The sequence below is a fragment of the Sus scrofa genome, chromosome X, assembly GCF_000003025.6.
Source record: "Sus scrofa isolate TJ Tabasco breed Duroc chromosome X, Sscrofa11.1, whole genome shotgun sequence".
NCBI lineage: Eukaryota > Metazoa > Chordata > Mammalia > Artiodactyla > Suidae > Sus > Sus scrofa.
In genome coordinates this window covers 14,210,025-14,226,029 of record NC_010461.5, presented here as the reverse complement: position 1 = coordinate 14,226,029, position 16,005 = coordinate 14,210,025, and the positions used below count along the sequence as shown (strand labels likewise).

Genomic DNA, 16,005 nt, shown 5'->3' with positions numbered 1-16,005 from the left:
AGCCACCCCCCTACACCACAGCCACAGCAACAATGGATCCTTAACCCACTGAGCGAGGCCAGGGATCGAACCCACATCCTCGTGGATACTAGTGGGATTCGTTTCCTTTGCGTCACAACGGGAACTCCAGCCCCAGAAACGTAAACATTGTTCACTTGTTCAGCTGTGAGTACAGTCCCTTATGCAGCTTGAACAAGCAGCGCTTTTCCTCCTGTAATCACTGTTCCTAGTCATGATGTTTAATTTTTAATTTCTAGTAATATTACAGAAGGACACCGTGTCTTCACGCTCACGGTATAGTCTGGCCACCCAAGATGGCTCTTCTCTTGCTCTCTTTCCATCCCCTGCTCCACCGGTGCCTGCTTCACCTAGTCTGTCGAGCAGAACATCTCCACCTGGTAGCTTGTCAAAGGGCGGTGGGGGGCGTGCCCCTTGCTGGTTTCCCTGGTAACTGAGGAGCCCACCTGAAGCCAATAGCGCTTTCATTGGGCACCTCCCCCTGCCCCGGGAGCAAAGCCTGCCGCCCTCTTGCCGGCGGTCCTAACCCGGGTTCGTGTGCCCTCTGCCACCCCACACGTCGGGGCGTCGCTGCAGGACCGGGCTTCAGACGGGTAAGCTCCCCTTTATTAAATCACTGATGTCTCCGTCGCCGCCTGCGGGCTCTTTGCTTGGTCTTGAAGCTGGGCGAGCTCAGGCCTTGCGGGCGTGCAAGGTGCAGCCCGCAACGGGCGGAGCTGCCGAGATGTCAGAAGGCGAGGACAGACCGGAGAGTCGCGGGGGCCTCCTGGCGCGGCTGTCCACAGTGTGTGGGGCCCACAAGTGCCGGGGTGACCTCGAAAGTTGCGGGGTGGGGGGGAATCCTGGCGGACGTCCACAGCGGGCAGGGCCCTGGGGTGGCTGTTCTTGATGAAGGGGGGCCGCCAGGAGAGTGCTGAGGACTCAGACACCCCAAGGTTGTGGCAGAGCTACTGGCCCCCGTCCCAGTGGGACAAAGGCGCGGCAGCAGGTGTGCGCTGGCCCTTGCGTATTCTGTGGAGAAAGGCCGCAGAGGCTAACAACCCAGGCGAAGGTTGGCATGAATGCTGGCTCTTGTTCGTCTGAAAGTGAGGCACATGCGTGTGTGTGAAGGATGTCTCTTCCTGATATTTGCTGATACTGAATTGGCTGTTTAGAAATTGAAAAGAAAAAGAAAAAATCCTGGAAAACGTCCAAGATGGAACGCAGTCTTTTTTTTTTTTTTTTTTTTTTTTTTTTTTGTCTTTTTAGGGCCACACCTGCAGCATATGAACGTTCCCAGGCTAGGGGTTGAATTGGAGCTGCAGCTGCCAGCTTACACCACAGCAACGCCCGATCCGAGCCGCATCCGTGATTTACACCACAGCTCACGGCAACGCCGGATCCTTAACCCACGGAGCGAGGCCAGGGATGGAACTTGCGTCCTTATGGATGCTAGTCGGATTCGACTCCACTGAGCCACGAGGGGAACTCCTATTTTGACATTCTAAAACTGGTTTGTGCATATGTCATTAGAGGAAGTTAGCTTTCTAGAAGGAAATGGTATTTCTCTTCCTGTGCCTTTGAAATGGAAACGGTCTACCTGGGCTTCCTCTGATTCCCAGAGTGAAGCCAAAAAAAAGCCTTGGAAACTTTTATTTTATTTTATTGAAGTATAGTTCATTTACAATGTCATGTTAGTTTCTGGTGTCAGCAAAATGATTCTTTTTCAGATTCTTTTCCGTTATAGTTTATTACAAGATGTTGAAAATAGTTCCCTGTGCTATACAGTAGTACCTTGTTTGTTTATCTATTTTATATATAGTAGTTTGTATGTTAATCCCAAACTCCTAATTTACCCGTTCCTCGTCCCCACCACCTTTCCCCTTTGGTAACCCCAAATTTGTTCTCTATGTCCATGAGTCTGTTTTTGTTTTGTAGGTAGGTTTATTTGTGGTTGGATTCCACATATAAGTGATATTATATGGTATTTGTCGTTTTCTGACTGCATTTAGTATGCTAATTTCTAGGTCCATGCATGTTGCTGCAAGTACATTATTTCATTCAAAAAAAGGCTTTTTTAAACTTCAGCAGGAAAACGGTGAGGGCTTTGCATCTATGTAGATGTACGTATGTCTGTGCGTACCTTACAACATGAGGTGTCTCTGATTCCAAATGGCATTGCCAAGACTGGCTTGTGGATGAGCTGTTTAACTGACTTAAAAGAATTAAACACATGTAAATTCTCAGAAATATAAAAGAAATTGGCCTGAAAGAATTTCAGGTTCCTGCAATCTGGGAAATATTCAGTACTGAATTGATATCTAGTATTGAAGCTTTGATTAATATAGACTTAACTTTAGCACCATCAATATTAGTGTAACACTTGTGGTGTAGCTAGGTTTACTAGAGGTCAAAGACTATATATCCGTTGCGAATTTGTCGGCAAGGGAAATAACTTGATATGATAAGAAGTTGAAGTAGACAAAAATGAGATAAGAGCTTTTCTGTAAACCCTATAGGAATAATTATGTTTGGGGAATGTCTATCTCAAATAGTTTCAAGGTACCAAAATCTAGGGAGACTTAAGTTAAATGAAGAGAATTAATTGATTATCTGGGTCATTTCAAATAGGATAAAATATTGAAACACTAATTGCTGGGGAAGTCTAAGTTTACCTACATTTGCTTTCGTAGGAGAGGAAGACGACGGCATAAATTTTCCCATCAGGAAATTCCAGTACCACAGACAGTTCGCAAATACTCGCTTCTTGGTTTTTGCCAGAGATTAAGGTTTTCAAGGGTTAAGACATAGTTTTAGGTATTGTAACCAAATTTCTTCATTGATTACATTGCAATCAGGTGTTTAACTTGGCCTTTAAAGTCTTGTTATTTATAGAAAGTGTTGTGTACTCTGATGCTTTTGCGAAAGTGCTTCATCTTCAGTAAGATTGACAGGAAGGCCCTTTTGACAAGTTTATGTCTCTGATAAATTTCAGCTCATACTGCTGAACTGGGGTAGGATTAAAGAATCCTAATGAAACACCCGTTGGCTTTATAAAAAGTTAGCAAAAGGGTTACTTGGTGAGTGAGCTGAGTGCACTAGTGAATATGGTTGTAATTTTCTGTTTTCCAGCTATAGGGAAGCCCTTCCCCTCAACTTGGAGCAATTTAGTAAACCCCATCTGTAGGTAGAATTGAAACATTTTTTTCTCTCTACCTGGTCCTTCCAGAAATTGGAGACTCTTAGGTTCAGAGCAGCCTTATCAGGTGAATGGGAAAGACTGTCTCCTGGCATTTGCAGGAATCTTGATAGTTTGGGGACCTCTAGAAGAGAGAGATCCACTAAGGCAGAGCCTGATGGCAGGCCTTTGGCATGACTTTCCTGGCCCTGAGAGGCCTTCTGGGAATTGAGTCTGAGGCTCCTGAGGAGTTCCACCACAGCTAGTTTGGAGGAGCCTATGTGGTCAATTGACTATACTTATTTTATAAACAAATGAGCCTTGATTTGACTGTGTTTGGTGGAGATGGGTAAATTCAGAGAGAAAAATACTATGTTTCAGTGGATATTAAATTCTAGTTCTGCTAATTGAGGTCTATATTTAGGAAAGTTACTGCGTTAGCCATACTTTTGCCCTCGTGTTCAGGTTGGACAGAGTTGTTTGTTTTTGTTTTTCTTTTTTTAAGTGGCCTCGCCCATGGCATGTAGAAGTTCCCAGGCCAGGGACTGACTCCAAATTGAAACCGTGACCTATGCTGGATCCTTTAACCCACTGTGCCAGGCCAGGGATCAAACCCATGCCTCTGCCTCCACCTGGGCCACTACAGTCGGATTCTTAACCCACTGCACCACTCTGGAAAGAGCAAGAACTCTGGCAAGAGAATTCTTTAGTGAACTTGTCACAGCGTATAACTACTCATGACATGTATCACTGCTTGCTTTAAGTCTTTAAGCAAGTAAAATCAAATCTGAGGCTTTGATATTAATGGTTGTGGTTATTAAACTTTATTTTAAAATCTAAAAACTATAAAAATAACACAGTATTCATACAAACTCCTGAGGACTGTTCAAATGGGCACAGCATCTTTACACAATCTCAAAGACCAAGTTTAACTAGGATCTTGTTTATCACAAAAGGAATAACAGAAAAAAAAACCATCCTTTAAATCATATATGCCCAATAAATGGTTGCATTTGCTTATAAAGTACACGTGGTTTCCTTGAAAGAAAATAAATACTCTTGCCCTGGTGAACATCTTATTAGCACCAATTAAAATAAGCACCAATTGTTATAGCTTATAAACATTACCTCAAATATTATACAATTAAAGATGTAATAAATAACAAAATAACAACGATGAGCATGTTTCACTAGAAAGTTCTGCTATGTAAAATAAAGGTCAACATGACAAATCAGAGCTAAAGTATCTTGGAAAGTTTAGTAGGATAAACGGCTCAGAAAGCAAATTAACGAGGAACACTGCACAAGGCTGAGAACTTCCCTGTATGGAAACTGAAGCGTAAGCCCAGAGGGACCAATGGCAGCAAAGGGTGTGCACATGTTTTACAGAATAAAGGCATCTCACTATGTAGGGAGTTCATCTTTACCTCTGTGCAAGTGTAAAGTGCCGTTTTCAATTCAAAAAGAAAAGACTTGTGTGAACACTTCCGATAGAGAATAAAATATAAATATGAACCAGTATCCACATGAAGAATAAAACACGTATCTTTTAAAAATTAGAACCTAGGCATCTTCAGTGAGAGCGAGAAGTGAATGCCTGCCTAGTTAAAAAATCAAGCTGAGGCACAATATGGGAGTTTTAAAACACAGGTATTTAACTGGAAGAATAAAATCAGACTCCACCCAAGCCACCTGTAATGTAATACCTCTTGCATAAAACAACTCTGCTATCTATCTACCTTATTGTAAAAAGTTGATAAGAACTCTTCATGAAAGCTTATAAGGTTGCTTGTTCCCCCCTTTAAATAGGACCAGATAAAACATAGAGAAATGATAACAAAAGGAAAATAATTTATATGGCTATTCCTTTCTGGAAACGGGTAGAACATGAACAGAACACTGCAGTGACAAAGTATTTGAGAAAGAGATGATGTCGATAGTTGCATCTTTTAAGACGCTTCGAAGGAAAACACCTCGTGGATTTCATTAGAGAACCTGTCAGTCTCTGAGACCTTCCTCTTTGGGATTTAGCTGTTGTAGTTTTACAGATAACCATTAATTAACCACAATCAAAGGTGTTTCTGTTTCCTGCACAAAGTATATCTGTAAACTATACAATGAAAAGAATGAAGGTATAAAGAACAAACAAGCAGCGTGAAAATGCTAGCACTAACATGTGAAATGGCTTCTAAAGGGGTGGGCTGGACTGTAACATGGTTCTGCGACTCTGGATACATATTTAGAGCAATCTCTTACGTAAGAAAAACATCTAAGGGCAGAAAAATGACAATTTTTCTGGGGAGCAATGGTCTCCCCAGAATTAAGTCTAATCTAATCTATAAACAGCTTTTCAATTGTTGAAGTATTTTCCTTTAAGCCTTTCAATGTAGTGGCACAACTTCACGGCTGTCCCTAGTTTTAGCCCCATGTACTTAATCATCATGTCACTCTTGAGGAGTAGCAGAGCCTTCCCATCAATGTCCTACAGAAGAGAAGGAAATTAAAATAATTAATAATGCTTTCATATTTTATTAGAATGGTTATTCCTTCATATGTAAGAACATGTAACACCAATCAGAAAGCAGCTCATTCCAGCTGTATATTCTCTGAATATGCAACTGCTTGATGAAAACTATTAAAAATATAATTGGAACACTGAAGTATCACTTAATCATTGGCAAATTTACTTCAAATTGTAAGAAAAAGGAAATTAACTTAATATATTAAAAATGTCCTAAGCATCAAACCACTTCATTTCAAATACCATGTGTTCAATAAAATACTGCACAGCTACGACAAAAGAGTAAAACACTCTGAATGGTAGAAATGAACTGCAGCTGGTTATTTACCTTCTTCGAAGGGCTGAGAATAGGAGCAGGTCTGCTCTCAGGGTGCCGTACGGTGCTATCCTACTGCTAAAAGCTCATCAGATGCTAAAAAGGAGTTACTGGCTTTCTTACCATATTGAGAAGGGTACATCAGCTATATGGGCACTGATTTTATTCATTACGAAACACTAGAAATATTACTTCATAGTCACAAGGCGTCCTCTTAAAATTCTTTATTACATTAACTGAGCAACTGATGTGGCCAAAACCTATTATTTGGTTTTCATGAGTTCTGGTTTAAGAATAAAACTTCTGAAGAGAACTGAAATCCGTCAAAGTACTGCCTTTGTCAAGTATCTTCTATACATTTTCTACTAAGTAAAACGAGAAACGATAACTTCTAAAAATTTAGCCCCTGATGCTACTTTTTGTAAATGCTATGAGGGTGTTGGCATCCCAAATGGTCAATAACCATATAAGGTCAACAAAACCGAGCCAAAATGAATCAGTGACTGCATTTGTGGGACATGGTAACAAGGAGGACACTCTGTCAAAGCTGTGGTCACCCCCTCCTACTCACGGTCCTGGGGCCCAGCAGGGAGCAGGTGGGGAGGAGGATCCTTGTAGTTGTTGTTACAAAGGAGAAGACACCTGAGAGTGGCCAGGCCGAATCATCTTCTCTTGAGAACTTGAAGACTTGTAGTCTTTTAGGTACTTGGGAACCCATTCAAAGCACAGATCCAGCCTCTACCATTTAACTCTGGGCAAAATAAACTTTCTCACATACAGAAAAATCAGTTGATAGGGTTCCCCCACCATCCACACTAATCAATATCCAACTGAAGGGCCTGCACAGAGGTCATTCAAAGGCATTACGGCAGGAAAACCGGATCAAAAGATACATTACATGTTGCCTGAAGAGGTCGGCGAGGGAGTCTGATAGCTGAGGATCTATACTTTGCAGAAACACAATCACTTCATCCACAGACCAGGTTGAAGGCTCACTGGAGTAGGTTTGTTTCAGAACATCTGTGTCATTTCCAACTGGTGAACTTGGAGCTTCAATGGGGGGGAAAAAAGACAAATCATACTTGACCTGATCGTTATCCTGAAAGAAGAGATGTTAGGTAGGGAGAAATGGTCTCATTCCTGGAACCTTCTGTGAAGCACCCAGGCTTGGACCCAGGACTCCAAGTGTAAAACCCAGTGAAAGCCTAGATAAAGACGACCTGAGGATGGCTACCCAAGAACGCCCCACCTGACCTCCCCCACACAACAAAAGCAGCTTCGTGGAGTTCCCATGGTGGCTCAGCAGAAACAAATCTGACTGGTATCCATGAGGGTGCAGGTTCGATCCCTGGCCTCGCTCAGTGGGTTAAGGATTCGGTTTTGCTGTGAGCTGTGGCACAGGTGGCAAACGGCTCCGATCTGGCATTGCTGTGGCTGTGGTGTAGGATCACCGGGTGTGTAGTAGTAGGACTGGTAAGAACGCGTAGGGAACTCCAACTCAGCCCCTGGCCTGGGAACCTCCATATGCCACAGGTGCAGCCCTAAGGGGGAAAAAAAAAAAAAGACAAACCCCTACCCTGCCCCCCAAAAAACCCAAAAGCAGCTTCAGAAGGTACTTTACAAACGGTAAAACAGACTGAGCAATCCAAGGCCTGTTTGGCCACAGGCAAATACATCAAAAGGTCTGTTACTTGGGTTAAATTAGGTTCATCTGAGCTAACAGATTGCTCTCTTTTAGTATTTCAAAGACTATCTCTCGGAGTTCCCGTTGTGGTGCAGTGGTTAATGAATCCGACTAGGAACCATGAGGTTGCGGGTTCGGCCCCTGCCCTTGCTCAGTGGGTTAAGGATCCGGCGTTGCCGTGAGCTGTGGTGTAGGCAGGTGGCTACAGCTCTGATTTGACCCCTAGCCTGGGAACCTCCATATGCCGTGGGAGTGGCCCCAGAAAAAGACACACACACACAGACTATCTCTCAATCTCTCTCCTCTTGGTCTTTCCAGATTAGGGTTATTTTATTAACTGCAACAGAAATTCTCAGAATATATAGTTTTATAGTTTCTTAAATTTATTTACTTTAATCCATGAATTTCAATAACCCATTACCTTTGAGAACCAAATTCTTTTACCAATTCTCTCCCATGTATTCAATATGGATACTTTTCAGCATCACTTTATTCTATAAAATTTCTGTCTCTTAGGTTTAAATGCATATCTGAATTTTGATGAAAATAAGATTTTCTGCTTAGGTCAGAAGTAACTTTAAACGGAATACCTCTTTCAAATTTCATAGCATAGTTAGAGATATTCTGGTTGAAGGTTTATATGTTTAAAAAAGAAATAACCGAGGCATGAAACGATTTAAGTGCTCATACCTCAAAAAAGTTTTGGCTGTGCGGTGCACTAAGTTGTACTGGAACTTCTTTGTCTGCAAACAAGTACTCATTTATTCAATCAGAGCTCCTGACTCCCTCCAGTTAGTGTGTGACAACAGAAGTGGGTTTTGCGATTCACTAGGAAGATTCGATCTCTAACCGAGGACTGCCAACACAAACTGGATCTTTCTTGTGTGTGAATTAGCCAAAAAATGTACCTTTTATTCCCTTGCATATGCGCTCCGGCCACTTTAGCAGCACTTTGATTATTTACACAAGGAAAGGGTATAGAAAAACAGTAGATGAAAAAACTCACAATGGGATCATTGTGCGTATTGGCGGAGAAGAGGCGAGTCAGTAGATTGGCATGGTGCCTGGCACATAATAGACACTCAAGAAATGTTAGTCATCGTTAGGAGCACTGCCCCACGCCAGCCCGCCACGTGGGAAACACACCGCTTCCACTAGCTTACATCCACGATGCGGACGAATATGCGTTAAATAGTGCTCCCCGGAATAGGTGTCACTTCACACTCACCGTAGCTGCCCGGGACACAGAGAGAGGCGGCATTCTGACTGAGGTTATCTTCCCCTAAAGCTGGGTAGCCCATCATCTCAGGGTTATGTGCTGGGCTGGGTTCCCCCTGGGCCAGCATGGTGCCAGGTACTGCTGCATTAGCTTGGGTGGCTGAGAAGAAACTGCAGGAGCTGCGGGCCCCCGGGCTGCCGTAGCAAGGCATGGAAGAGGAGTCCTGCATCGGATCATCGGGTGTGTAGTAGGACTGGTAGGAATCCGTAGGGTAGAAGGAGGGCAGTGGTGGGCTCTGGCTGTAGCCTGGCTCCTGGTCGTGGAAGAATGACTCCTGCTCTCGTTCCGGGGAACCCTCGGAGGGACAAGGTGTTCCCATAGGGTAGCTCTCAGAATCATTTTCTCGTCTGGCTACTGGCGTGGTTGGGCTGTAACTTTCAGGGTAGGAGAATACAGCGGGAGACTCCCTTCTCCTAACTCTGTGCACTTTGCTCTTTCTAGAAAGCAGGTAAGTTTTATATGCATATCCAAGTAGCTTCTGAAATGACACAAACCCACTATAAATCATCTGTGAGTGAAAAAGGAAAGAGTAAATACATTGATATTTATTTTCCATAAAGATAAGATTACATGATTATTCCTCTTCAACCCTACGTTTTAATTGCATTTTATATATTAGGGTTACAAACAGAAAAATACCCATTGTCATTCATTTCTCAAATCTAAACTTGAGCATTTTGCCAGCAGAGCATTAGTCTCCTACCTGCTGCTACAGCCAAGTACACAGATCAGCCTTGGTAATCTCAGCTAGCAGTTCTCTCTCTCACTTCTAACAGATTAGCATCTTTAGAAATCAGAAGTTTATTATAGTTGTGAAAATATTTTGATAACACTTACACGATTTTGCCACAATGACTTCATACGAAGACGATGGATTTTTGAAACCTTTCCGTGAATAACATCAAACTTCTTATCCAGGTTTTGAATGGCATCTTGGATGGCCTATTATAATACAAACTGTCAGGAGTATAGTTTCTATTTCCAAATGAAAGTAACATATAAAAATACCATTAAGCCAAACTTTGACCATCAAAAATTTATTTTCCACTGGATGCCAGGCTGTTGGTGACCCAGAGCCGAGCTGGCTGAGAAGAGGCACCCCAACCTCCCACTCAGTGACTCCATGACATACAGGCATTTTAAGAAGCTTGAATACTGGAATGTAGATGTACCACAACTCCTATAAGCCGTCACATTTATGATGGAGTCATTTTACACCAAGGAAGGTGCTACTTTAGGAAAGAAACTTTCAAATCGGCTAAAAGGCCAAAGAGCCCCCTTCTATGAAGAATGTATACATGTATGTGTAAAACGGGGTCACCATGCTGTATGGTAGAAAATTGACAGAACACTGTCAACCAGCTGTAATGGAAAACAATAAAAATCATTATATACATAGTATATATATAAAGGTGCTAGATGCCGGAAATGTGGATATAAAAAACAAACAAAGCTACCAATGTCTGAGCCCAGGGAAGGAGGGTCAGATGCAGAAACCAGAGGCGGTGTTGGCCTGACCGAGGAAAACACCTTTCCCATTCAAAGGGTCGGGAGAGAGGTCGGCAGAGAGCTGGATCCAGGCACGTTTGTTGGCCCCAGTGGGGAGAGGAGTCGGGACTTGGAGGGTATTTCTTCTCCAGGCCCTCCTCTTCCCCCACGAAGTGAGAGGCAAGGATGGGGGCTGTCGGAGGATCACCAGGCAGGGGCCCGCTCCCCAGCACAGGCCGTCCCCTCTGCTTCCCAGCTGCGGAGGGCTGGGGCTTTGCTAAAGGGGATGCCGGGCAAGAACACAAAAGGGCAAGACGCAAGCGCTGCACCCTGGGGTCTGGACCGGCGAGGGAAGGCGCTGAAGAAAGGAGGGCGGCGGCTGGCACATCACGACAAAAGGAGAGGATCCTTTATGGCCCATCCCTTGGGGCTGTGACTTTGGAACCTGGGCACCTCTTAGCACAGACGCTCCATCCCACCATGCGCACAGAAGTTCCTGGCGGAGCAGCGTCAGCCTGGCTGGTCGTGGGTGCTGATGGAAAGCAGGCTGGGGAGCCCTGCTCCAAACCGCAGCCCCCTCCGTCGCCCCTGCGTTCCCAGCCTCTGCACCTCCTTCCCCAGGAGATGGATCCCTTCCCGTCCAAGTGTTTCCCCTTCTCCTCCCGAAAATAATGATTTTTTTTTTTTTTTACTTTTCAAAGTATGTTAGTTGGTTGTATTCAAGAAACTCTAAGTGTTAAGAAACATGTATCTTTTCACGAACGTTCATTACTTCTAGGGTATGCAGCTCACACACTCCTTGATAAGGACCTACTTCTATCAATCTCTACCAACATGTCCATTGTACAAAATCCCCTCAAAACTATGCAAGGTGTACTCTTTAAGAAACACTGCTGGGTGGCCACTTCGTTTCCACTGAGATACTCTGACAAACATTTAGGCACATACTAAATTTTATCCAAATCGGACAATTTTCTTGAAAGATTTTTTAGGGAAAATTAATTCAGTACTGAGCAATTTAGGTGAAAGAGAAATAAGTACATTTGATCAGTTAAGGGCTTTTGTTAAAAATCACAATGTCAGTGATAATCATAAATGATATGATACAGCAAAATTTCAACCGACTGTTCACTTTGTTTTTATATGAGATAAAGAGAATTTTAGCTTAGTATTTTAGAAAACTACATTTGAGCAACAAGACCTTTTGTACCTGGCAGTGAGTAAGGACGTCCAGAACTGTTTTTTGTTGCTCTTCATTGTAGGCTGTGTCAGACACAACACTTTCCTGCTAATATTTTAAAAGGTAGTTAATACTTCTGTAAAAGTCAAACCGAACACTAAGGAAAAAAACTTTATATTCATTTACATTGTTTTCATTTTTCACTAACTTTCCAAAGAGTTTCAAAATTCTAATTCTAAAGCAGAGACAAAATAAAAAACCTTACGTCAATATGAGAATGCAAATGATCACTGCTAAATAAGAGAGGGAGTAAAGAAAGAACTTATTATATCGAAAGGACCTAGGTTTAGAGTTTTGCACTGAAAAATGGTAAAAAGCTGCTCTGAATTTCCTACTCTACAAGGAAAAGAGGGAAGTAAAATGGTTAATTGCTCACTGTCTAACTAAAGGAAGCAAAATCAGGAGAGACCAATATTTTCTTGAGTGTGAGTTTGGAGGAACTCCATAGGTGATGAAGAATTTAAATCTTTTTCTTTAAGATGGTTAAGTGTTAATATACTTGGCAAATGGCAATTAACATTACTTACATTATTGATATATGCAGTATTTGGTTCATATGCATAAAGAACAGTGTTATCATCATCATAAGCAGGGATTCGTGTTCTTATCTAAGGAAGATTTATTAACAAATTAAAAGGAAAGATGATAGAACTTAAAGAAAAATTGAGGACTTGACTTTTACGTTCAAGAAGTGCCAAAAGCCAATTTGTGATATCAGACCTTTGTCCACTGTAAATCCTATGCCTTCGGGAAAAGATGTACTTGCAAAACTGTTGTCTCGCTGACCTAACTACACGTAAGCCATCATCTTCCTCTTGTGTACCTCGGGGTAGGAAGACTGCTCTTCCAGGAATTTGTTCCCCAAACTGCTATAAAAGCAAGGATTTCTACTACAAAGAACCCTGTCCATGGGCCTTGGTTTTTAAAGAATCCAACAGTGCCACTCTGTGGACAAAATGGGAGACACCTAAGCACCTATTCTTCCTGATAAATTCATCTCTAAATCACCGGAAAACGTTTTTTGGGGAATAAGACAGTGCATAAATAAATAAGACAGTAAAAAAGCCATTACATTTCACTTAATAACTCTTTATTCTAAAAATGGGTTATGAACTATAGGAGTAATTTAAAACACACTGAGAAGTATATATGTCGAGACATAAAATAATGTGGAACTGGGCTATAATTAGTACTTAGAAAAATATACCATCTTACCTTTGTATAGTGCCTTAGGCCTTTCACAGTGCTTTCACATCATCATGTGAAAAGAGTCAGAGGGAAAAAATGACTCTTGGCAGGGTAAAACTTAAAAACTTGTACACATTGTTCATAGCAGCTGTATATATTAATGTCTAAAACTCATGAACTGTACATTTACAACCTCTGCATTTCACTGTATGAAATTAAATTCAATTTAGGAAAGAAACAGAACACAATGAAAAGAACAAAGACTTTCAATTTGAAATACAAACCACGTCGACTTCACTGGAGCCACTAGACATCTTTTGTGTGCAACAGGAGTAACTCCACTTCCTCTGAATTGGGCCTAATTATTTTTACACTTGCTGGGGGGGGTTATTTGTGAAACTTGCTTGATCACCTAGGACTGGTTAAACTTTTTTTCCTGAAAAGCAATGCATAAAAGAGTTACTTTACACACTTACTGCCTTATTAAACTTAATATGGGCATGTTCTTAAAATGCCAACTCAAGTTGAACTGGAGTCCTGGCTGAATTTTTAGAGAGCAACAAAACAATTCTTCCATTAGTGACTCAGAATAGAAAGGGCTTTATTGCTCACACGTAGGGATACGAATCGAGATCAAACGGTTGGAAATTGTGAAGTGAATGCCTCACAAGATAAAGGCTACAGAGTAAATGCTGGAAGCAAATCTAACCCTCAAATTAGATAAATGTAGTCTAATATTGTGGGATAACTTCAAGTTATTAAGTACCTCCAATTTGAGCTGTAACTTAAGTTTTACTTTTTTAGACTATTTTTTCTGATGATAAGACTAATACAAGTTATGAATACTTAAGCCATGGTGTTTTCATACAAAGGAAGACTACATGGCAATGAGAATAAACCAACTCTTGCTACACCCAACCAGGATGAATCTCACAACCAAAACGTGGGGCAAAAGCTCAACACACAGAAAAGAATACAGTGTGTGATTCAATTGGTCTAAAGCTCAAAAAGAGACAAAAGTAAATGTAAAAGAAGTCTTTCCAAATCAATAACTTTAGATATACCGTAGTCACTTCTTATGTTTCCTATCTTGCAAATAGGCCGTGATTTATTTCACAGAGCCCCCACCGCTGGCTGCTGCTCTGTAGGTATTCACAACATCCTCCCACTGACTCTAGCTGTTATTGAACGCCTTGACAACTAATCCTCAGCATCACAACATAGTTCTCCTTCACACTGTACCCTTACACTGCAGAGAGAGCAACCATTTCCCCCAAACGAATTTAAAGCAGTGGGGCATGTGCAAAGAAACAGGCTTTAATAAAGAGTCGGAATCGGAACTGCAAAACTTGCTATTTTGTCTTAGGGATTTAACCCCTCTGCGCCTCAACTTTTTAACCTATAAAGTTGGAGTAACGGCTACCTGACAGGGTTGTGTGGGACCCAATGACAGTTGAGCACTAGGCGTCATGTTTGGTTTATAGCAGGCAAAGCCTAAGTTTCAGTTCCCCTTCACTTCTCCCCACACGTTAAGTTTCTGCAACAATTTTCCTAGAGCCCAACTATGACTAGATTATTTAAAATGAATGTCAGTGGTTAAATTCAAAATCCTGCTAAATAAGTTTACTTAATAGGAAGCTCATTTACATTTTATGATAGGAAATCTAAACATCGGGTTTTTAGAAAGACACATTTAAGATACATCAAAGTCATTTTTCAAAAGTCACCTGAGGCTTCTGCCTCCCAAGGTGCAAGGCATTCACTTGCCATCCGCGTATCACAATGACGACAGATGAAAACAGCGTTTCACCCCAAAATTCTCAGTAAATAGGGCAGATTACAACAGCAAGCCCACTCTAGATTTTTTCTTTTCCCAATAAACTGTGTCAACACATTGATTACTTTCTAAAAATCCCGTCAGGACTCAAAAGTAGCCCTTCTGTCCGCAGCAAACTTGAGAGAGCACAGAGTCTGCCAGACGGGGGATAAAGCCGGCCACACTCGATTCCATGGCCCAGCTTTCTAAAACTCCGTGCAGAAAAGCTGCTTGTAAAATCACGATTCGTAAACATTAAAGCAGGTTCAAACTGGAGCAGCCCGACCTCCGGGAGAGCCAGGCCGAGGCAGAGAGGCAGTCCCCGACAGAGCGAGCTGTCAAAGGACCCCGCTCAAGCCACATCTTTGCGCTGAAGCTGTCTTTGATCAATCGCACTTACGATCAAAGCCTCAGAATCAACGGTTGCATCACAAAACACGTTATAACGAACCAACTCTCCAGTTAATAGATTCTTTACACTCAAAAGTCTATATAAAGTCTGATCGTCTCCCGCCCCCCCCAACCTCCCCCCACACCTGCCAAGAAAGAGAGAGGATGGAAAAACGATCACCTGTTACCACAAAGTCAGCACCAAGCCGCCAACAAGCGGCCAATTCTCAGAAGCGCCAACGAGCTGGCCCAGGAGGGGCAGGGGGAACCACCCGGAACCAAGTGCAACCACCCCGAACCAGCCGGAACCATCCCAAACCACCCGGAACCGTACCGAACCACTCCAGCCGCAGCGCTGCTGAAACTGCGGCGTACACTCGCTTTGCCCGGGAAGTAACTATTTTCTCTTCCCTCAGGAAAATCCTCCTTCCCCGCCACCCCGCTCCCGAGCGGGAGCCATTAAGCCAAGTCACTCCTCAACTGCTTCTAGCGCATCCACGAGGGAGAAAAAGGGTCACAGCACAGACCTTTTCTGGCGCTAGAGCAGCCAAACCAGCCTCCTGAGAGCGCGGGAACCGGCTAGCGGTGAGCCGTCTCCCGAGCAGCGGGGGTAAAACGGTTAGGGTCACTCGAGGTCAGAAACGGTCCTCGCACCGGAAATAGGACCCGACCACGTGATGCGCCCGCCGCAGAGCCCACGGACCCCACGAAGCTGGGGACCAACTCTCGCACCAGAGACCACCCACCGTACGGAGGTTGCCACGTGCGGCCGGCCGCTGGCCTATCAGTGGCCGCCTAGAGACAAGCCTGAGCCGTAAGCCGACCAATCCTGAGGACCCCTTTGCCGTCGCGTGAGAAGCGGGCCGTTGCTAGGGAGTCGGCCGAGGGGAGGGGCTGTGCTTCCCTCT

General features: G+C 43.1%; 1 protein-coding gene and 1 long non-coding RNA gene across 15 annotated transcripts in view; one reads left to right on the top strand and one right to left on the bottom strand.

Moving 5' to 3' along the window:
- Nucleotides 89–16,005, top strand: part of LOC110257735 — a 35,441-nt gene continuing 19,524 nt past the window's right edge. Inside the window, exon 1 of the long non-coding RNA XR_002340674.1 lies at nucleotides 89–611. This is a non-coding gene — a long non-coding RNA (uncharacterized LOC110257735). The remainder of the gene's footprint in view (nucleotides 612–16,005) is intronic.
- On the bottom strand, nucleotides 3,977–15,866 carry SCML1 (sex comb on midleg like 1 (Drosophila)). Of its 14 annotated transcripts, none has more exons than XR_002340672.1 (8): nucleotides 15,625–15,809; nucleotides 13,176–13,327; nucleotides 12,231–12,311; nucleotides 11,674–11,751; nucleotides 9,813–9,917; nucleotides 8,925–9,453; nucleotides 6,911–7,062; nucleotides 3,977–5,657 (listed from the first exon to the last, which is right to left on the bottom strand). XR_002340672.1 is itself a non-coding variant. In XM_005673462.3 (8 exons), the coding sequence occupies exons 2-8, from the start codon at nucleotides 13,203–13,205 to the stop codon at nucleotides 5,526–5,528; spliced, it is 1,137 nt and encodes a 378-aa protein (XP_005673519.1). In that variant the 5' UTR covers nucleotides 13,206–13,327; nucleotides 15,625–15,776; the 3' UTR covers nucleotides 3,977–5,525. The 14 variants fall into 14 exon arrangements, 10 of the variants coding, with proteins under 10 accessions (XP_005673519.1, XP_005673518.1, XP_005673522.1 ...); XM_005673462.3 differs by having other exon boundaries at nucleotides 8,925–9,483; nucleotides 15,625–15,776; XM_005673461.3 differs by having other exon boundaries at nucleotides 8,925–9,483; nucleotides 13,176–15,789.